We start from the raw sequence: 23,746 nt of genomic DNA, 5'->3' as shown, positions 1-23,746 counted from the left end.
AAAGTCCTAGGTTGAAATTAAAGTTGTCTAGATGCTTGGCAAGTCAAGGTTGAAAATAAAGTTCTCTAGATACTTAACATCACAAACCCTACAAAAGGGCTTGGGTTCTCGATCCTTTATCTTATTAAATTGTAGTACACACCTATTTGGGGTTTGGTTCCTCTCAATCCAGCGCTTAGATCCACCACTATAGCTTTAACCATTCCAAAGGCCACTCTCAAATGCTAAGACATTTATGAGACCATTTGAATGATCGCCTTTTGGACATTGTCTAAGCCCTCGACGTGTTCTTCCATTCGGACAATAGAGCCCGTCTAACTATCTCTACGCTCGAAGCTACCAGAAGTTATGACCTTCTCTTCTAGGGCCTCGACCCTAATCATTAATTTGCGGACAGGCATTGTCTCAAGGTGGTCTGCTATCACATCGATCCTTCAGCTTTAGTGACAATCTCGTTCATGCGAGATTTCAAAAGCCCCATTCTATCATGAACTTCACTCATGTAGAGTAATTGATCATAAACTAGTTCATCCCATTAGTTTAGAGCAAACCACCAAAATAAAAGAGAGAATCGAGTATTTCCACAAATAGAGTGCTCGAGTATTTAAATGAAGAACAATTTACTTGAGTATTTAAATGAAGAACAATTTTCTTTTTACTAGAACTAAAATGCTTATACTTCAAAGAAAAAAATCTAAAATGCTTATTGTTAACTATAACCTAAAAAAACTATAATATTATCAAATAATTTAAATATAAGTTTACGCATGAATATGTTCGTATCAATACTCATACAATTCAAACAACGTAATCTCATCACAAAGGGACAACCAAAGATATATATATATATATATATATATCAAAAAGTTTATAAGTAAAAACACTCATAAAATTACTTCCAGACTCCGATTTGCTTTAATTGTTTTCTTATCCTTTACACTCGGGCGCTGCTCCGCTATGCACTATTCATGGTGCTACCGTAAAAAATACCTTATATGAAGATGGTGATGGTGTAAATACATCCGTGCTTTTAATCCAACTCAAGTTGAAGAACTTATTCAATGGTCACTGCTAACCGCTTTTCTAATAAACGTTGGTTACATTTCTTTATGTTATTTGTACCAGTAACTAGTTTATAGATGAGTACTCTTGGAGTAGTTGGTCTGGCCCTTAACCTACGTGCCTATGACTTCGTTTCTCAAGAAATCCGTGCAGCAGAAGATCCTAAATTTGAGACTCTACACCAAAAACGTTAAAATAGCGACGGTCCTATTTGAATCCGATGTGAATCATTCAAACGGACTACTATTGTGCCACAAATCCAATAATGATATAATTTGTAAAAATCTTTTAATATTATATTTTTTTCGACTCACAAATTTGTAAATGTACTGATCAATAACCGAAAACTTTTGGTCGTTGTCATTAATCGCTTATTCTAAATATTGAGGCTTCCTCAATATCATTTTTCATCTTTCCATTAGAATTGGTATTTTACTAGTTAATGTTTTAGACTATAGTATAGTAGTTGACTTCAATTCTTGAATGATCTACATCATTTATGTTCCTATGGTAGTAAGTCAAGTAAACATGTAAATAATTTTTAAGGATAGAATTGAGTTCATAAATTAAAATAAAAAATTAAATATGAGAAAAAAAAAAGGAAAATCAGTCAATTTATGAAAAAATATATAGAAATAATGAATTTGTCTGTTTGGTTTAGGTTTTACTTTGTTAATAGCCAAGAAAAACCTCGATGCCCAACAATGCTACTCTCACGCTTGTGTGCTACTTCCAAGTGATGCAATGGTTGGGGTTTGAGCAATGCTTCCAACCGATGCACCCTCGGGGGTTTGAGCAATGCTTCCAACCGATGCACCCTCGGGGGTTTGAGCAATGCTTCCAACCGATGCACCCTCGGGGGTTTGAGCAATGCTTCCAATCGATGCACCCTCGGGGGTTTGAGCAATGCTTCCAACCGATGCACCCTCGGGGGTTTGAGCAATGCTTCCAACCGATGCACCCACTAGGACTTCTGTACTACTTCCAATTGGTGCAACTGTTGGGGCTTGTGTTTCATGTGATCCAAGAGCACGAAATGAAAATTGATTATCGAGATTCACAACACCAGTGACATCGCCAAAAGTGGCACCCACTTTCACACAACATTGCCAAGCAATCACTAAGAAAAGGGTGTGAAAGAGCTTGAAACCTTTGCCTATGGCCATTGTCGAGCGTCTTCAAATTGTAAGGTTACAAGCTCGTTTCACAACTGATGAAGATTAGCAATGGCTAAGGTGTGAGTGCTTGAATTTTTCTAAGAAAGTGAAGCACTATATATAATTTTATGGAGAAACTATATTGGGAAAAGACCACCAAATTTGGAGAGGCTCTTATATTGTGTGGGGTTCAGAGTATTCCAAGCATAAAATGTTTGACTATTTCCTTTCTAATTTCTCATACTATAAATTTCCGCTATTCAATTTTCAAGTATAATAAATTACTCTTTTAGATTTACATTTGATATACATTTGATCATTTCATTAATTTTTCCATTAATTCACCTATCAAGAAGAGAATATGGTAAATATTGTAAGACAAACTTTTCAGGTTTGAATTTTACTCCATCGAGATAGATCAAAGAAATCATAGAAAAAACAAATCATATTCATGCTATATCAACAACTTGAGATTAAATGGGGAAGAAATTGGTAATCAAAAAGTTTAAAAATTTCTCAATAGTATATCAAGAAAGTTTGAGCGTATTGTTGTTGCAAGTGATGAATAAGAACACTTGTCTACACTCGATAGCATGATGAGTTTTTTCAATCTGGTAAGCTTAGATTAAATCAATGGAAGCTAAGCTCTAATACCATATTAAGAATGAGAAGTGGGATCGAAAGTCAAGAAGTGAGATTGTAAGTACAATTTTCATTAATGTTAACTAAATAAGAGAATACAAACTATCAATTGAATCCTAGAAATAAGAGAAAATATTCTACCCAAATGGTGAAAATAAAATAAATTTATCAAATATACTATTAACCAAATCCTATAAATAAGGAAAAATCCTAAATTATGGCTATATATTCAGTTGTATGAAGTGATAATATTATTAAATACTTTTTAACTTTGCTCTACAAATAACCATAAATAAAAACTAACCACAAATCTAAAAATAATATTTAAACTAAATACCTAAAAAATATTCTAATTATTTTGAGCTAATTAAATTCTTCTAACCATCCCTCCCTTGACGTATTATTCTTTGTCCAGAATTAGTTCAGTTAGAAAAACTTACACACCAAATTCAATAATTTTAGAGGCTTTGTCAACAAATCAGCAAGCTGATTTCGGGTATCACAAAATAATAAATTAATAATTCTTTCTTTTGTAAGATCTCTAAGAAAGTGAAATTTTATTCTTATGTGTTTGGAACATCCACGTAGAACTGAATTTTTGGATAGCTTAATTGTATTATCATACATTAGCTTTGTTCCTTCTACTTGAGAGCGACCGATCTCTTTGAGTATCCTCTTCATCCAAACAGCTTGACATGCACCGGCACTAGTAGCAACAAATTCAGTTTTTGTGGTTGGTAAGGTGACTATTGGTTGCTTATGAGAAGACCAAGCCACTGCTCCTCTACTCAACATAAACACATAGCTTGAAGTACTCTTTGCTATCTTCCATGTCTCCAACATAGTCACTATCAGTAAATCCATTTAAATCACTAACTTCTCCCTTTCTATAAAATATACCATAATCTACCGTACCTTTCAAGTACCTTAAAACCCTTTGCTGCAAAATGTTGTTGTATTGGACATGCCATAAAATGACTAATCAAACTTACAACAAACATGAGATCAAGACGGGTAGCTATGAGATACATCAGATTTCCCACTATTTATTTATACAAAGTTACATCTACTTTTACACCATTTTCATCTTTGTCAATTTTCTGTCTTGGAACAATGGGATTACAAACAAAATTGTAATTTTCTATGCCAAATCAATTTAAAATTTCAGCAGCATACTTGAGATATAAAAATACCATCTAATCTTTGTATTACCTCTATTCCAAGAAAAGATCTCATCTGACCTAAGTCAGTCATATCAAACTCTTTTTTTATGGAACCTTTAAACTCCTCCAATAATTCTTCATCGTCTCCAGTAAATAAAAAATCATCAACATAAATGCTTACAATAAGAATTTTACCTCCCTTCCTCTTGATGAAGAGTGTTTGCTAACTGAAACTGCTTTTGAATCCTTCCTTGATGAAGTAGGATTCTCAACTAAACCAAGTTCTAGGTGCTTGTTTTAATTTGTAGAGAGCCTTTTGAAGTTTGTACACTATCTCCTCACTTCTCTTTTTCTCGTAACCTTTTGGTTGTTCAACAAAAATATTTGTTCTAACTCACCATATAAAAAAACTGATTTGACATCTAACTGATAGAGTTTCCAACCTTTTTGGACGGCAAAAGCAATGATCATTCTCACAATATCCATTATGGCCACAGGTGCGTACACTTCCATATAATCAATTCCGTGCTCTTGTGTGTAGCATTTTACAACCAATATTTCTGTGTATTTATCAACTTCAACAAACTCATTTAGCTTGGTTTTATAAATCCATTTCACTCCTACTTTCTTTTGCTCCTGTTGTTAAAACCACCCGATTCCATGTTTGATTTTTTGCAATAGATTTGATTTCTTAATCCACACCCAATCTCCATTTTGGGCTTTTGACAACTTCCTCAAAATTCACACGATCTGAAATCATGCCATATTTTCTTCGTCCTCTTCAGATAAGCCTTTACTGGAATTATTATCTGCTAACTATACAGGTGGATGTCGATTTCTCCCCTCCCTTATTGTCAAATCTAGTGCAACAGTTACTAGAAAATTGTTTTTAGCAATTGGTTCAATTATTTCAGCAACCGATTCAGTCGTTTCTTCTGTGATTTCCCCTTCTTCATTTTCAGCAACTTGTTCAATTATTTCAGCAACCGGTTCAGCCGTTTCCTCTGTGATTTCTCCTCCTTCGGCTGTATTCTTACTAATTTCAATGTTTTTTCCCCGTCTAATTTTTCCGTTACTCTCCATTTACCCATTTTTTAAAATGGAGTTCGATGTTGCTTGCCTTTCATACATGCCTCACAGGTGGTGTTTGGAGATACAATTTTCGGCAGGCCTTTCACTTCTCCATTTACCCATTTCTTATCTAAGCTTGAAAACATGTCTTCACTTGCACACATATGGTTTGAGCAACCAGAATCTAAGAACCAAGCATCACTCCTTTTTGCTTCATGTCTTTCCATATGAGCCATTAACCACATTTCATCCTCTTCTTCTAGCTCTGCATAATTCAATTCCTTATTCATCTTTGGACATTCATATTGAAAATGACCCAAGTCATGATACCTATAATATTCAACAGTTGCTTTGTTGAAAGTTGCTCTTCCTCTTTCACGTCCTCTGCTCCGGTAAGTTCCTCTTCTTCTATTACTTATTTCCGTTTGTCCTTCGACTTTTAGAACTTGCTCCTCTCCATTAATGTTGGATTTTCAAAATTTTGCTCCTCTCCATTAATGCTGGATCTTCAAAAATTTTGTTCAAGCACCGCTAATGAACTTTGTAATTTTTCAATGGACATGTTATCAGTATCTTTGGATTCCTCAATGGATACTACAACATAAGTCAATTTTTTAGTCAGGGTACGCATAAATTTTTCTACAATTTTCTTGTCTAGCATATTTTCTCCATTGATTCTCATCTTGTTGGAGATGATCATCACTCTTGCAGAATAATCTATGATACTTTCATCATTCTTCATCTCTAGGATCTCAAATTCTCTCCTTAATGCACTAAGAAGAGATTTCTTCACTTTTTGATTTCCACCAAATTTTCGTTTGAGTCCCAAACAATCTTGGATGTGCGATGATCCAAGATTTGTTCAAAGAGAGTACGATCAATTTCCTAAAAGAGGTAATGTTTTACTTGGTGACCTTTGAGTCTAGCATCATCAAGGTGGCCCTTTTGTGCCTCAATCAACATTGTTCTTTCCTCTAGAACCAATCTCCACCACACTCCATAGACCTTTTGGTCTAAGCAAGTTTTCCATCAGCTCACTCCGATGATCATAGTGACCATCGAAGTGAGGGATCTTCGTTAAAGTTTTGTCTTCACTCATACTCTCTCTATTTGATCACTCAAAAATTGTTGCTCTGATAGCAATTGTTAGGTTTTGACATAACTAAGCCACAAACATAAACAATGAAAGTTTGAAGTGATAATATTATTGAATATTGAACTTCTATTTTATACATATACAAATAACTATAAATAGAAACTAACATGGTAAACAAATCTAAAAAAATATTTAAACTAAATACCTAAGATACTCTACCTAATAAATTACTCTTTAGATTTACATTTGATTTTATTTTGATCATTTCATTAATTTTTCCATTAATTCACCTATCAAGAAGAGAATATGTAAATATTGTAACACTACAAATTTTCATGTTTGAGTTCTACTCCATCAAGATGATCAAAGAAATCAAAGAAATCAAAGAAATCAAATGTAAGAAATATATATATATATTCGTGCTATAGCAACAACTTGAGATCAAATGGGGAAGAAATTGGTAATCAAAAAGGTTAAAAATTTCTCAATGGTTATCAAGAAAGTTTGAACGTATGGTTGTTGCAAGTGATGGATACAAACACCATGATAGAATTTTTTCAATCCCATAAGCTTAGATTAAATCAACATGATGTTACTCTCGTGGATGTGTTAAGAATGAGAAGCTCTAATACCATGTTAAGAATGAGAAACATAAGTAGATTGAAAGTAGAAACAGGAGTGGATTGAAAGTCAATGAAAGTCCAACTTTCATAAATATTTACAACTTTTAAATAGAATACAAACTACAAACTAAATCCTAAAAATAAAAGAAAATATTCTACTATCTAAATGGTGAAAATAAGATAAAATATACTAAATATACTATTAACCAAAGGGTGAAAATAAAGAAGAAAATACTATCTAAATCTTGAAAATAAAATAAAATATACAAAATATACTATTAACCAAATAGTGAAAATAACTAAAAAAAATCCTAACTGGTTAGGGCTATATAAAATATATTTCAATACTCTCCATCGAAATTGAGAGTGTAGGTCAATAACACCCAACTTGTCTTTACGTGCAGGTTAATAACACCTAACTTGTCTTTACTCTCCTTCAAGTTGGGGAGTGTCACAAGTTGTAGAGAGCTGGAGAGGGTAGGTAAATAACACCCAACAAGTTGTAGAGAATTGGAGAGGGTAGGTAAATAACATCCAACTTGTCTTTCAGAAAATCAAATTGTTGTCTCTGTTAAGTTAACTCTAAACAAGTATTTGCTGATGATTTAAAAACGCTGGTTTGCTTTTTAGACTTCCAGTAAATAAATGAATTTCACACAAACATGCAAAAAAAACACTGGTTTGCTTTTCCAGACTTCTAACAAATAATTGAATTTACTAGTAAGATGCAAAACCGAGATGATCTTAATACATTGGTTTGCTTTTTAGACTTCCAAGAAATTATTGAATTTTCGAGAAAGATGCAAAACCCGACATATTAGTTTGGTTTTTAGACTGTCAAAAAATAATTAAATTTACCATGAAGATGCAAAACTCGCAATAAACTGGAATGATTTACTCAGGGTTGGTAATTGGCCCCATTTAATTTGCTTGATCATTTTCTTGGTTCATGCATAAATGATTTATTTTGTCCTAATCAATCATGAACCATGGCTATAGAGACCATAAATTAAAACTAACTTAAAATGATTATATACCTATGGAAGGTGATCCCAATTCATCTATGTTAAAGATCACGTATTTGTTTAGATTGCGGTCAGTTAGTATCTAATTAAATTTCCGTTAGGAGTTAGATCTAGTTTTTTATTTAATTTAGTTTTTGATTTGATTAGATTTTATTTTGATTTGTTTACTGGTTTGTTACCAGATTTTCTGCAGATTTTAGATAGATTTTCTAGATATCTCTCTCTATTCGTTGTGTATATATAGAGCATTTTTGCTCTTCAAAATTTAATCATCTCATCAATCATTCAATCATTCAATCATTCAATCAATCAATCCTTCTTTCACTCATTCAATCAATCCTTCTTTCACTCATTCAATCAATCCCTCTTTCACTAACGATTGGTATCAGAGCTATCTTCTTAAGGGATCTGTGAGATTAAAATGGGAGAATCAAGTTTTTCAGCTGTTGCACCACCAGTCTTCGATGGAGACAATTATCAAATGTGGGCAGTTCGTATGGAGACTTATTTTGAGGCCTTGGATCTTTGGGAAGCAATAGAAGAGGATTACGAGGTCCCTCCGCTTCCAGCAAATCCTACTGTAGCACAAATCAAATTACAGAAGGAAAAGAAGACAAGGAAATCAAAGGCAAAAGCTTGCCTATTTTCCGCTGTATCTGAAATAATCTTCATGCGAATAATGAACCTCAAAACAGCAAAAGAAATCTGGGATTATCTCAAAGCTGAATATGAAGGAAATGAGAGGATTCGTGGAATGAAAGTCCTGAATTTGATCAGGGATTTCGAGTTACAGAAGATGAAGGAGTCAGAGTCGGTAAAAGAGTACTCTGACAGACTTCTCAGCATCGCCAACAAGGTGAGATTGCTTGATTCAGACTATAAGGTCAGATAATAGCAAGGAGTACACTTTAGAAACTTTTAACAGGTATTGTGAAAAGGCTTGAATTGAACATCAATTGACAGCACCATACACTTCTCAACAGAATGACGTCAGTGAAAGGAGGAATAGATTCATAATGGAGATGACGAGACGCATGCTTCAGAAGAAGGATCTTCCAAAACGTTTTTGGGGAAAAGCAGCAAACATTGTTGTGTACTTGCAAAGTCGAATTTCAACAAAAGATGGGAAGGTCCTCACATCATTTGAAGTTTGCATGTTAGAAGAGTCTAAAGATAAACGACTAGAATGGTCTGAAGATGAACGACAAGATGTTTTGGTTGATGATGCACCTGTCAGAGGAGGAGCTCTCAGTGATCGAGAAAAACAAAATCTGGGAGTTGGTTGATCGACCTCTAAACAGAAAAATAATTGGAGCAAGATGGGTGTTTAGAAAAAACTTGGAGTTTACAGCATCTAAACAAGGAGAAGTGTTAAAGATCACGTATTTGTTTAGATTGCTGTCAGTTAGTATCTAATTAAATCTCCGTTAGTAGTTAGATCTAGTTTTTTATTTAATTTAGTTTTTTATTTGATTAGATTTTATTTTGATTTGTTTACTGGTTTGTTACAGATTTTCTGTAGATTTTTAAGTAGATTTTCTAGATATCTCTCTCTATTTGTTGTGTATACATAGAGCATTTTTGCTCTTCAAAATTTAATCATCTCATCAATCATTCAATCATTCAATCAATCAATCAATCAATCCTTCTTTCACTCATTCAATCAATCCCTCTTTCACTAACAATCTATATGTTCTAATCTCTATTACTGTTCTTTTGTTCTTCTTCCGTTGCTCTAATACTATGTTAAAAATGGGAAATAGAAGTGGATGGAAAGTTCATAAGTGAGATTGAAAGTTCAATTTTGAATACACAATACAAACTAAATTCTAAAAACAAGAGAAAGTATTCTACTATCCAAATTTTTAAAACAAAATAAAATATATCAAATATACTATTAACCAAATCTTAAAAATAAGGAAAAATCCTAACAGGTTACAGACTATATAAAATATATTTCAATAGGATGTAACGCCGGTAATTCAAGAAATTCTTCCTCTTTACATACTCTCATGAGATGAAATCAAATTCTTTACGAATGTTTATAAGGAACTATCTAGAGATAGCTCCTGAATCGAGCTCACAAAATCAAGTTTTAGGCTATCAGAGTAAGAGTTGCACACGTGTTCTTCATTTATAGGTAGAAGACAATGACGGGGTTGTCCATTCTATTGAATGAACTATTTTTTTTTTTTGAACCACCTTTAATTTTTACTTAAGTTGATCATTTTTTTGATCGATTCTTATAGATTTATTGATGGTTGTGAAATCATAGTTCATTAAAGGTACTTTCACGAGAATATATGAGGAATTTTAAGCATTTTAAGAACTTAAACTAGGCTCCTGGACATGAAAGAATAGGTAAATAGCGGCTTTTCTCAAGCAATACATATGGGGAATAACCCTACAAGGTTAAGTTTGATAGAGTAACAATCGAGCCCGGACAAGAAATTAAATACACGATTTTTTCTTTTAAGTCAGACTTCTTCCATTTTATTAAGGAACTTATATGTCAAATTTCAAGATGAGGTAGAAGAAAAGAAGGATTAAAAAAGCTCATGAAGTTAAAGAAAAATATAAAACAAAATAGTAAATTTTTTTGAAAATCTATCATAGTCAACTTAGAGGTCTCATACGCACCTACTAATTAGGGGTCTCGTAAGCACTTACTCACAATTCAATTCAATCCGTAGTTTGGAGTTCGAATTTCACTGGAGTTTGTTTATAAGAAATGCTCAAGAGCATTGGAAAAACTATTCTAGACTTTTGATTTGTTCTTAGATATTGCTAGTATGCCTCAACTCTCTTAACTTCCTTCTTGAGATTATCTCGACATTCTCTAGGAAGAACTGAGAGCGGAGTTTTAGTTTTAAGCTCTTCCAAGTGTCCCCACTATATCAACCATCTTGAATGTTTGTTAGGAAGAACTGAGAGTGGAGTTTTGGTTTTAAGCTCTTTCAAGTGTCCTCACTATATCAACCATCTTGAATGTTCGTGTACTTGGCACTCCACCACAACTTTGCATCGTCAGCTAGATGCATTGTTGCCAATGTAACCTTCACTTCTTCTGCCACGATACTTGTGGCTCGAAAATATTGTTCGAGGTTGAAAATAAAGTTTTGTAGATCCTTGGCATCTCAAACCCCACAAAAGGGCTTAGGCTCTTGGATCTTTATCTTATTAAATTGTACTACACACCTATTTGGTGATGGGTTCCCCCTCCACTCTTATGGTGAGGTTTAATCTAGCGCTTAGATCTGCAACTTTAGCCCTGACAATACCAAGGGCTACTCTCAAATCCTTAGACATTTCTGAGACCATGTGAATGATCGCTTTTTGGACATTGTCTAAGCCCTCTACGTGTTCTTCCATTCTGACAACGGAGCCCGTCTAGCTATTTCTACGCTCGAAGCCACCAGAAGTTATGATCTTGTCTTCTAGGGCCTCAACCCTAATCATTAACTCGCGAACAGGCATTGACTCAAGGTGGCCTGCCATCTCGTCATTCCTGTCTGCTTTAGCGACAATCTCATTCATGCGAGATTTCAAAAGCCCCATTCTATTAGGAACTTCACTCATGCCGAGTAATTGATCATTATTAATTGATCATAAAACTAGTCCATCCCATTAGTTTAGAGCAAACGACCAAAATCCAAAGGTAGAAAGTGTGATGAGGAATGAAATAAAAGAGAGAATAGAGTATTTTTGACAAATAGAGTGCTCGAGTATTTAAATGAAGAATAATTTTCTATAATGTTCTTTTTACTAGAACTAAAAAAAAATCTAAAACACTTATGGTTAACTATAACGTCAAAAAAATTTACATGTGTTCTCTTGTAACATTATCAAATAATTTAAATATAAGTTTAGGCAAAATTTACTTGTGTTCTCTTATAATATTATCAAATAATTTAAATATAAGTTTAGGCATGAACTCGTTCGTATCAATTTAACTATTGAATTTAAATAAATATCTTCACCTTTTTACATACTTATCTTCATTTTTATGTGTCACGTTGCAAAATATGACTATATGGTATCGTTAAAAAAAAAAAAAATATATATATATATATTTTGAGTTTCGAGTAGAGAACGGACCGTTAAAAAAAAAAAAAATTTATTTCAAGTAGAAAATGGACAAAAGAAAAATGTAGGCGAAGAAATAAGTGACACACTATTACAAAGAACAGTTTTAAACAATGACCAATCCTATTTGAATCTGATGTGAATCAAACACACAACTTAATGTGAATCAAACGGCCTACTATTATACCACAATCTAATAATGATACAAATTGTAAGTCATTTAATATTATATTATTTTGAACTCACAAATTCCTAACTGTACTAATCAATTCCCAAAACCTTGGTCCTAAAAAGTATTGTCATTAATACAACAACTCAAAACATGGACATGCTCATAATTGCTCATTCTAAGTATTGAGATTTTCCTCCATATCATTTTTTAGACTATAGTACTACAAATATTTATGGTTGACTTGATCCTTAAATAATCTACATCATTTATGTTTCTATGGTAGTAAGTCAAGTAATGTATATATAATTTTTAATGATAGAATAGAGTCCATAAATTAAAATAGAAAATTAAATATGAGAAAAAAAATGTAGGAAAATCATTCCATTTATGAAAATATATATAGAAATAATGAATTTGTCTCGGGCTTAGGTTTTACTCTATTAATAGGAAAAAAAAAAAAAAAAAAAAAAAAAAAACCCAATCGCCGGAAAACCCGCGAGTTTTCCGGCGACCGCCGTGTTTCGCGGAACCCACGCGAAACGATGGCCACAACGCGCCCACCCTCAGCCCAGCATCTTCAGAACGCCTGCAAAGGGAGAAAAGAGAGAAAAATTTCGAGCGAGAGAAAGAGATTTCGGACAAACGTCGGCGAGTGTTCAGTTTCTCCGACGAGCCCTCAANAAAAAAAAAAAAAAAAAAAAAAAAAAAAAAAAAAAAAAAAAAAAAAAAAAAAAAAACCTCTATGTAATGCTAATCTCATTATTGTGTGCTACTTCCAATGATGGTTGGGTTTAAGCAATGTTTCCAACTCGTGAACCTTCTAGAGTTAGAGCAATGTTTCAAACCGATGTTCCCTTCGAGGTTAGAGCCTCCGGAGTTTGAGCAATGCTTTCAAATGGTGAATTCACTCAGACTTCTGTGTTACTTCCAATTGGTGCAACTGTTGGAGCTTGTGATTCATGTGATCTAAGAGCACGAAATGAAAATTGATGACCGAGATTCACAACACCGATAACATCGTCAAAAGTGACATCCACTTTCGCACAACATTAGAAAAGAGTGTGAAAGAGTTTGAAACCTTTGTCCATGGCCATTATAGAGTGTCTTTTAAGTTGTAAGGTTGCAAGCTCTTTTCACAAATGATGAAGAGTAGCAATGGCAAAGGTGTAGTTGCTTGATTTTTTCTAAGAAGGTGAAACGGTATATATAGTTTTATGAAAAACTATAGGGAGAAAAGACCCCCAAATTTAGAGAGCCTCTTATATGTTGTGGGTTTTAGAGTATTCTCTACTACTTCATTCTAATTTCTCCAACTATAAATTTGGCCTATGAAATTGTTTGGTAAGTTAATGTTCTTTAATTTTCAAGTCTAATAAATTAACGTTTAGATTTATATTTGATTTTATTTTTTATTATTTCATTAATTTTTCTATCAAGAAGAGAATATGATAAATATGGTAAGCCTACAACTTTTCATGTTTGAATTTTACTCCATCGAAATGATCAAAAAAATCAAATGTAAGAAGTATATATATATATATTTTTTCGTGATATAGCAACAACTTGAGATCAAATGGGGAAGAAATTGGTAATAAAAAAGTTTAAAAATTTCTCAATAGTATACCAAGAATGTTTGAGCGCATGGTTGTTGCAAGTGATGAATACCAACACTTATCTACCCTTGGAGCATGACGAATTAGCTTAGATTAAATCAAGATGATGTTACTTCTAGTGGATGTGTTAAGAATGAGAGGCTCTAATACCATGAGAAGATCTAATACCACATTAAAAATGAGAAATAGGATAGAAAGTCCAGAACTAAATCCTAACCATTAGAAAAAATATTGTATTATCTAAATCCTAAAAATGAGATGAAATAAATGAGATATACTATTAACAGAATTTTGAAAATTAGGAAAAACCCTAACTAGTTAGGGAGTATATAAAATATATTCCAATACTCTCCTTCCAAGTTCTAGAGGGTCGGTCAATAACACCTATCTAGAGTTTAGGTCAATAACACCCATCTAGACTGTACGTTAATAATACCCAACTTGTCTTTACGTGTAGGTTAATAACACCCAACTTGTATCTACGTGTAGGTTAATAACACCCAACTTGTCTTTACTCCCCCTTAGGTTGGGGAGTGTCTCTAGTTGTAGAGAGTTGGAGAGTGTTGGTCAATAACATCCAACTTGTTTTTCAAAAAATTAAATGGTTGTCCTTGTTAAGTAAACTCTAAACAAGTAGATCTGACACTAGTTTGCTTTTTAGAATTCAAATAAATAAATGAATTTCACAGAAACACTGGCTTGCTTTTTCAGACTTCGAACAAATTATTGTTGTTGTGCTCCAAATGCTACAACCACAAATGATATCGATTGTTGTAACGAAAATGGAACGAATGTATTCACAACCACAATGAATGGAATTACACAAAGAGACACCAAGATATTTACGTGGTTCGGAGAGAAGAAATTTTCCTACATCCACAGGTAGCAAACAATCACTAATAATAAAGGGTTACAAGTGAATACTCCCTCTTACACTACAAAAGACTCTCACCAAAATGTCACTCAAGAAATGAACACCCATATCAACAACCTCCTATACAAGCCCATTAGATAGAGACAGTTTGAATCATCAAAACTTTATGAAATTAAATAAGGATTAATATTTAAATGGAAATATTTTTTTTTAAGGAAAAAAAAAGAAACTTTGGGATTGCTGAAATAGAAATAAATAATTGTTCCCATGAAGTCTCTATTCCTTGGTAATCGAAACCCAAAGATCATTATTGGAAATGGATTTAGTCATTTTTTTTTTATTGACCAGGAAAAAAAATGGATAATCAATTCCTAATTAAATCTTAAGGGGTTCTACGGAAAGTTCTATCGAAAGTTCTACGGAAAGTTCTATCGAAAGTCTACGGAAAGTTCTACGGAAAGTTCTACGGAAAGTTCTACGGAAAGTTACAAGATTAATAACTAAATTAATAATATTCTTATTTAATCAATCTTTATAAATTGATGAGAGTAAATAACTAAATTAAATAATAAAAAAAAACTTACAATTTACTACCATCTCCATCTTGTCATAAGATCTAAGTCCATAATTTGTTACCACCACTTCAAGCCTTATTACTACCTATACTAAAAAGTTGTACCAAATAGGAAGTTTGATTTATTTGCAATGATTCTATCTCCTGATTCATAGCCTCTTGCAGTGTAATCTATCTGGGCTCTAAATAGCATCTTTGTAGTGGTTGGGAACACGAGAAAGCATATGCTATTGTATCATCAAACCATGCAGGTTTTCGAATTTTTCTTCGTGGTCTATTCCTGGCGATGAACTCAGGTTTCTTCACTCTTTCATTTACAAGGCTTTGCTCCACCTGTTCTAAGACATTAGAGTTATTATCTACCTGCTCAATAGGTTCTTCAGTAGGAGCAACCATATCAGGAGAGAACACCACCTTCTCCATCTGCTTCGATCCCTTTTCATTATTTTCAATTTTCTGCAAAAACATTCCAGACTCATCGATTGTCACATCTCGACTATTAACAATCTTTTTCTGGACACCATAACCTATAGCCCTTCACGCCTTTGCTAAAGCCCACAAGCTTGGCTTTTTTAAATCTAGGATCAAGATTTGAGTCTGTCACATGATAATAAGCAGGACAACCAAACACATGCAATTTATCATAATCACTAACAGGAGTACCTGACCATACTTCAAGCGGAGTTTTTCAACCATTTCCAAAAATAGGTAAACAATTCACCAAGTGAACTGCATAACTGAGAGCCTCAGCCCAAAATGTCTTACTCAATCCTGCTTGAGACAATATGCATCGAACTTTCTCTATGAATGTCTGGTTCATTCTCTCAGCAACTTCATTTTGTTGTGGCTTACCAGGAATAGTGAAGTGTCGAACGATCCCTTTATCTCAGCGTACTTTAAGGAATGGATCATAAGTATATTTTCCACCGTTTTCTGATCTCAGTTTTTTTATTTTCCTGTCCGTCTGATTCGCTACCATTTTCTTCCACTCTTGGAAAATTTGGAGAACCTCATTTTTGTGCCTCATGGGATACATCCAAACTATCCTCGAGTAATTATCAATAAAGGTGAGAAACCACCTCTTTCCTCCCAATGAGACATTCTTCGTGGGACCCCATACATCAGTGTGAACATAATCCAAGATGCCCTTTGTTGGTGTATAGCATTACCAAATTTCACATTTTTTTGTTTACCAAATACACAATGTTCACCTAAATCAATTTTACCAGTTGTGGCACCCTTAAGGACTCCTTGGTTCACCAATGTCTGGATGTCGCATGTGCCATAATTTTGATATGTCTTGTTCTTTCGAACTTGCCATAGCAGCATGCCCAATTATTGTGGTTCCGTTGAGGTAGTATATGCTACCTCTTTTAGTCCCTTTAATTACCACCAAAGCTCCACGAGCTACTTTCAAATTCCCTCCTTTCAAAATGATACGATAACCACTCGCATCCAAAACACCAAGGAAGATCAAATTTTTCTTCAAATCAGGGACATACCTCACATCATTGAGTTTTCGTATATCCCATCAAACGTCTTGATTTGTACTGAGCCGATTCCCGTCATATTGTAAGTACTATCATTGCCCATATAGACAACTCCCCCATTGAACTCTTTAAAATTCAAGAACATCTCTCTATTGGAACACATATGATAGGAGCATCCAGAATCAAGAATCCATTCACTGATTTGGCTGACTGATAAGGAAATCGTCAAGGCATTATTTGTATCAGTGTCATCATCTCTAACCACATTGGACTTCAACCCCTTCTCTTTTAAGATCGGTCAATTTTTCAATGGTCTTTCTGTCGACAATATGCACACTCATTTTTATCAAGCTTTCTCCAATTTTCAGATCCACCTCTCGACTTTGATTGGGACTTTCCACATTCGTTCTTTTTCCAAGTAGAAGTCCTTCCACGAGCAGTGAGAACATTTGAGCTAGAATCTTGATATGCCTCCTTGTCCTTCTTTCGCACCTCATTATTCATCAAGACATTTGAAACATCTTCGAATTCAAGATCAATGATTCCATGTAGTAGGGTGGTTACTAAAAACTGGTAGATTCTGGCAAAAAATTCAATAGTAATAATGTCTTGTCTTCCTCATTAATTATAACATCAAGATTGAGCAAATCAGTGATGATTTTGTTAAAATCATCCAAATGCTCGACCATTGGGATACCTTTCTTATAATCAAAACAGAAGAGTTTCTTCTTCACATATAGTCTATTTTTCACACTCTTCTGCATATAGTTCGCCTCAAGCTTGTCCCATAGTTCTTTCACCATGGTCACCTTCATAAATGGATATTTATGATCCTTATCCAGACAAGATCGAATAATTTCACAAGCTTGTCGATTTAATTTCTTTCATTCGGCATCTGTCATGTCTTCACGCATCTCCTCTCAGAGAGAAGCATCAAGATCTTGCATGACCAACAAATTGCTAACTTTGCCTTGCCAAACACTAAAATTATTGGTTCCATCAAATTTCTCTACTTCGAGATTATAACTCAAAATTCTTGATCCACGTCGTGATTTAATTCCAGATGGCTCTGCCATTTGTAATAAGTAATCTGGATGAAGGTAGAAAAACACAATTCTTGAAAATTGATTTTCAAGAAAAATAAGCACGATTGTGAGCACGTCTAGTAGTCGATGAGGTCAAAACTTTCACAATACCCCAAATACCACAATCAGGCTCTGATACCACTGGTTGTGCGTCAAATGCTACAACCACAAAAATATGATACCGATTATTGTAGCGAAAACGGAACGAATGTACTCATAACCACAATGAACGGAATTACACAAAGAGACACCAAGATATTTACATGGTTCGGAGAGAAGAAATTTTCCTACATTCACGAGTAGCAAACAATCACTAATAATCAAAGTGTTACAAGTAAATACCTCACTCTTACACTAAAAAAGACTCTCACCAAAATGTCACTTAAGAAATGAATTCCGATATCAAATTCCTATATCAACAACCTCCTAGACAATCCCATTATATAGGGACAATTGTTTGAATCATCAAAAGTTATGGAATTAAATAAAGATTAATATTAAAATGGTGGCAAGATTTATAACCAAATTAATAATACTCTTATTTAATCAATGTTATAAATTGATGAGAATTAATAACTAAATTAAATAAAAAAAACGTATGACAATTTACAATTTCCACCTTGTCACAAGATCTCCAAGTCCATAACTCATTTGGTTGCCACCACTCCAAGCCTTATTATTACCTATACCAAAAAGAATCTTCCCTTTTTGCAAAAACCAATTTACAATACTTGTTACTCTTAAGATGCAAAACCCTGATGATCTTAACACATCGGTTTGCTTTTTAGAATTCCAAGAAATAGTTAAATTTATCAAGAAGATACAAAATCCAGCAATAGAATGCAATGATTTACTCCAGGATTGGTAATTTGTCTCATTTAATTTGATTGAAACAAAGTGAATATCCTTCGATCACTTCTTGGTCCGTGCATAAATGTTATTCAGGTTGAGATTAGGAGGGTGACCAAATATTGATTATGCTCAACCAAAGACAATGGCTATAGAGATATTGATTGTGCTCAATCAGTAACAATGGCTATAGAGACTAGAAATTAAAACTTTTTAGATGTGAGGTTAAAATGATTATACATCTGTGGAAAGTGATCCCAATTCATCTATCGTCTTCTGTTCTAATCTCTATCACTTTTCTTCTGTTCTTCTTCTCCTTCTTCTTACTACAATGTTAAGATTCTAATCTTTATCACTTTTCTTCTGTTCTTCTTTGCTTTGATACAATGTTAAGAATGAGAAGCTCTGATTGATACCAAGTTAAGAATGAGAAATAAGAGTGGGATCCAAAGTCATTAAGTGAGATAGAAAGTCCAATTTAAATACAAACTACCAACTAAATTCTAAAAACAAGAGAAAATATTCTACTATCCAAATCCTTAAAGTATGATAAAATATATCAAATATACTTTTAACTTAATCCTAAAATTAAGGAAAAATCCTAAATTATAGAATTCATTTGGTAAATCAAGAAATTCTTCCTCTTACATACTCTCATTAGATGAAATCAAATTCTTTACAAATATTTATAAGGAACTATCTAGAGACAGTTACTGAATCTAGCTCACAAAATCAAGTTTTAGGCTATCAGAGTCAGAGTTGCATACGTGTTCTCCATTGTATAGGTAGAAGACAATGACTTGGTTGTCCTTTGTATTGAATGATTTTTTTTTTTCTTGAACAACATTTTATTTTCACTTAAAGTTAGTCATCTTTTAGATAGATTCTTATAGACTTATTTGATAGTTAGTGAAATCATAGTTCATTAAAGGGACCTTGAGAAATTGTACGCATTTTAAGAATTGACTCCTGGACATGAAAGAATATGTAAGTAGCCTTACCCAGCTTTTCTCAAGCAATACATGTAGGGCAATACATGTAGGGAATAATCTTGAAAGGTTAAGCTTGACATTGTAACAATCGAGCCCCCACAAGAAATTAAATACATGATTTTTTCTTAAGTTAAACTTCTTCCTTTTGATTAAGGATCTTAGATGTCAAATTTTGAGGTAGAAGAAAAAAATGATTAAAAAAAAAAAACTCACCAGCTTAAGAAAAATATTTTAAATAGTAAAAATTTTGAAAAATCTGTCAAAGTAACTAGTAATTAGGGGTCTTGTAAGCAAGAAAAATGAAAAGGAAGAGAGGGGGAGTTTAGGATTCTTGAGAGAAGATCAAAATTTGCTCTAAGACTGTAGTTTTGAGTTTGAATTTCACTTGAGTTTGTTTATAAGAAATGCTCAAGGGCGTTCGAAAAACTATTCTAGACTTTTGATTTGTTCTTAGATATTGCGATTATCTCGACATTCTCTAGAAAGAATTAAGAGAGGAGTACTGCTTTTAACCTCTTCCAAGTGTCCACAGTGTATCGACCATCTTGAATGTTCGCGTACTTGGCGCTCCACCACAACTTTGCATCGTCAGCTAGATGCATTGTTGCCAATATAACCTTTGCTTCTTCTGTCACGATATTTGTGGCTTGAAAGTATTGTTCGAGGTTGAAAATAAGTTTCTCTAAATCCTTGGCATCTCAAACCCCACAAAAGGCTTTAGGCTCTCGTATCTTTATCTTATTAAATTGTACTACATATCTATTTGGGGTTTGGTTCCCCTCCATTCTTATGGTGAGGTTTAATTCAGCGCTTAGATCAGCCACTTTAGCCCTGACAATTCCAAGGGTAAGGGCTACTCTCAAATCCTCAAACATTTCTAAGACCATCTGAATGGTCGCTTTTTAGACATTGTCTAAGCCCTCTACGTGTTCTTCCATTCATACAACAGAGCCCGAGCCCGTCTAACTATCTCTATGCTCGAAGCCACTAGAAGTTATGACCTTGTCTTCTAGGGCCTCGGCCCTAATCATTAATTCGTGCATTGCCTTAGGATGGCCTGCCATCTCGTCGTTCCTGTCGGCTTTAGCGACAATCTCGTTCATGCAAGATCTCAAAAGCCCCATTCTATCAAGAACTTGACTCATGCGGAGCAATGGATCATTATTAATTGATGATAAAACTAGTCCATCCCGTTAGTTTAGAGCAAACAACCAAAATCCAAAGGGAGAAAGTGTAAAGGTAGAAAGTGAGGTGAGGAATGAAATAAAAGAGAGAATCGAGTATTTTGACAAATAGAGTGCTCAGTATTTACATGAAGAACAATGGAAAAAATCTAAAACGCTTATTGTTAACTATAACTATGACTAAAAAAAATTTACTTCGATTCTCTTATAATATTATCATATAATTTAAATACAAGTTTACGTGTTCGTATCAATTTAACTATTGAGTTTAAATATTTTCATCTCACCTTTTTTACATATTTATCTTCTTGTGTATCTGTTACATTGCACAATATTATTAACAGACTATATGGTATGACGTTAAAAAATAAATCGACTATATGGTATGACTTAAAAAATAAAAAAAAGATTTATTTTAAGTAGAGAACCGATGAAAGAAAAATGTAGGTGAAGAAAAAAGTATAGAGAACAACGTAGAAAGCACATACCAAAACTGCAAACATCTTTTGATTTATTCAACCAACTAAATCTCGATCACAAAGGGACAACCAAAGCACACAGATATATGGAAAAGTTTATGTGTATAAGAACACTCCTAAAACTTCCCTACTCAATTTGCTTTAATTGTTTTCTTATCCTTTACACCATCTTTTTCTTTATTCTGTCATTTTTCGACCTCTTTTCGCTGCAACAAGAAACTTTTACCTTTGATTTTTTCTCCTTTGCTTAATTAAAGTTACCCTACTAAATTAAACAATGACCAATCCTATTTGAATCAGATGTGAATTAAATGTGAATTAAACACACAACCTTTCGATTGGGAGTCAAACAAACTATCTTTTAATATTATATTCTTTTGAACTCACAAATTCGTAAATGTACTAATCAATACCCAAAACTTTTGGTCCTAAAAACTATTGTCATAGAAATAACTTACCTCAATGTCGTTTTTCATCTTTCCATTAGAATAACTTACCTCAATGTCGTTTTTCATCTTTCCATTAGAATAACTTACCTCAATGTCGTTTTTCATCTTTCCATTAGAATAACTTACCTCAATGTCGTTTTTCATCTTTCCATTAGAATTGGTATTTTAGTGGTTAATTTTTTAAACTTTAGTACTACCAATCTTTATGGTTGACTTCAATCCTCGAATAATCTACCTCATTTATGTTTCTACTGTAGTAAGTCAAGAAACATGTATATAATTTTTAATGATAGAATAGAAAATTAAATATGAGAAAAAAAATGTAGGAAAATCATTCCATTTATGAAAAAATATATAGAAATAATGAATTTGTCTACAATAATGATTCAGTTTGGCATAAATTTTACTTTGTAATTAGCCAAAAAAAGAAAAAAAAAACCTTCATGCCCCGCAATGCTACTCTCACGCTTGCGTGCTACTTCCAATTGGTGTAATGGTTGGGGTTTTAGCAATAGTTCCAACTGGTGCACCCTCCGGAGTTAGAGCAATGCTACCAACCGATTTACCCTCCGGGGTTAGAGCCTCCGGAGTTTGAGCAATGCTTCCAATCGATTTACCCTCCAGGATTAGAGCCTCCGGAGTTTGAGCAATGCTTCCAACTGGTGCATCCACTAGGACTTCTGTACTACTTCCAATTGGTGCAACTGTTGGGGCTTGTGTTTCATGTGATCCAAGAGCATGAAATGAAAATTGATGATCGAGATTCACATCACCGGTGACATCGCCAAAAGTGGCACCCACTTTCACACAACATTGCAAAGCAATAACTAAGAAAAGGGTGTGAAAGAGATTGAAACCTTTGCCCATGGTCATTGTGGAGTGTCTTCAAGTTGTAAGGTTACAAGCTCGTTTCAAAAAGGATGAAGAGTAGTAATAGCAAAGGTGTGAGTGAATGTGAAGCTCTATATATAGTTTTATGGAAAAACTATATTGAGAAAAGACCACCAAATTTAGAGAGGTTCTTATATTTTGTGGGTTTCATAGTATTCCAAATATAGAATGTTTGACTACTCCATTTCTAATGTCTCAAAGTATAAATTTGGTCTATGAAATTGTGAGGTAAGTTAATGTTATTCAATTTTCAAGTCTAAAAATTACTCTTTAGATTTACATTTGATTTTATTTTGATTACTTCATTAATTTTTCCATTAATTCACCTATCAAGAAGAGAATATGGTAAATATTGTAAGACTACTTTTTTTCATGTCGAAATGATCAAAGAAATCAAAGAAATTAAATGTAAAAATAAAAAAATAAAATAAAAATATATTAGTGCTATAGCAACAACTTGAGATCAAATGGGGAAGGAAAAAATTGGTAATCAAAAAGTTCTAAAATTTCTCAGTAGTATATCAAGAAAGTTTGAGTGTATGGTTGTTACAAGTGATGAATATGAACACTTATCTATACTCATGATGAGTTTTTTCAATCCTATAAACTTAGATTAAATCAACATGATGTTACTCGTTGCTTTAATACCATGTTAACAATGAGAAATAGAAGTGGGATCAAAAAGTCCAAAAGGGGGATTGAAAGTCCAATTTTCATTAACGTTCACAAAGTTTAAATAGAATACAAACTACAAACTAAATCATAAAAATAAAGAAAATATTCTACTATCCAAATCCTCAAAAACAAGATTATATAAAATATACTATTAACCAGATCCTAAAAATAAAGAAAAATCGTGATTACAGCTATATAAAATATATTCTAATACTCTCCCTCAAGTTCAAGAGTGTAGGTCAATAACAACATCCAATTTGTGTTTACGCATAGGTTAATAACGTTGAATTCAACTTAAAATGATAAAGGTTAATTTTAGATAATTTGTTAGGAGAGGTTAATTTGAAAAGTAAGTGGTGTCTTTCATCCCTATTATTATTATTAGTGCTAGAAAAGTTATAAATAACCAGTAAAGTTAGAGCAGAAATACAGACCAGTAAAAAAGGTTTTTTTTTTATAAAATCAATGTTCTTTGTCTCTTTGTCTCTCCTCTC

The 23,746-nt window shown here is 33.3% G+C and overlaps 1 protein-coding gene across 1 annotated transcript; it reads right to left on the bottom strand.

Moving 5' to 3' along the window:
- Nucleotides 1-1,767: 1,767 nt before the first annotated feature.
- Nucleotides 1,768-22,631, bottom strand: LOC111432670 (protein FAM186A-like). The gene is made up of 2 exons (XM_023069594.1): nt 22,217-22,631; nt 1,768-2,023 (listed from the first exon to the last, which is right to left on the bottom strand). Exons 1-2 carry the CDS (start codon nt 22,557-22,559, stop codon nt 1,776-1,778), a joined length of 591 nt encoding a protein of 196 aa, XP_022925362.1. The 5' UTR covers nt 22,560-22,631; the 3' UTR covers nt 1,768-1,775.
- Nucleotides 22,632-23,746: the final 1,115 nt, after the last annotated feature.

Source organism: Cucurbita moschata, unplaced genomic scaffold (genome assembly GCF_002738365.1).
Source record: "Cucurbita moschata cultivar Rifu unplaced genomic scaffold, Cmos_1.0 Cmo_Scf00040, whole genome shotgun sequence".
In the NCBI taxonomy this organism is placed as follows: domain Eukaryota; kingdom Viridiplantae; phylum Streptophyta; class Magnoliopsida; order Cucurbitales; family Cucurbitaceae; genus Cucurbita; species Cucurbita moschata.
Note: the sequence above shows the minus strand (reverse complement) of the source record. Positions and strands in the feature narration are given on the sequence as shown.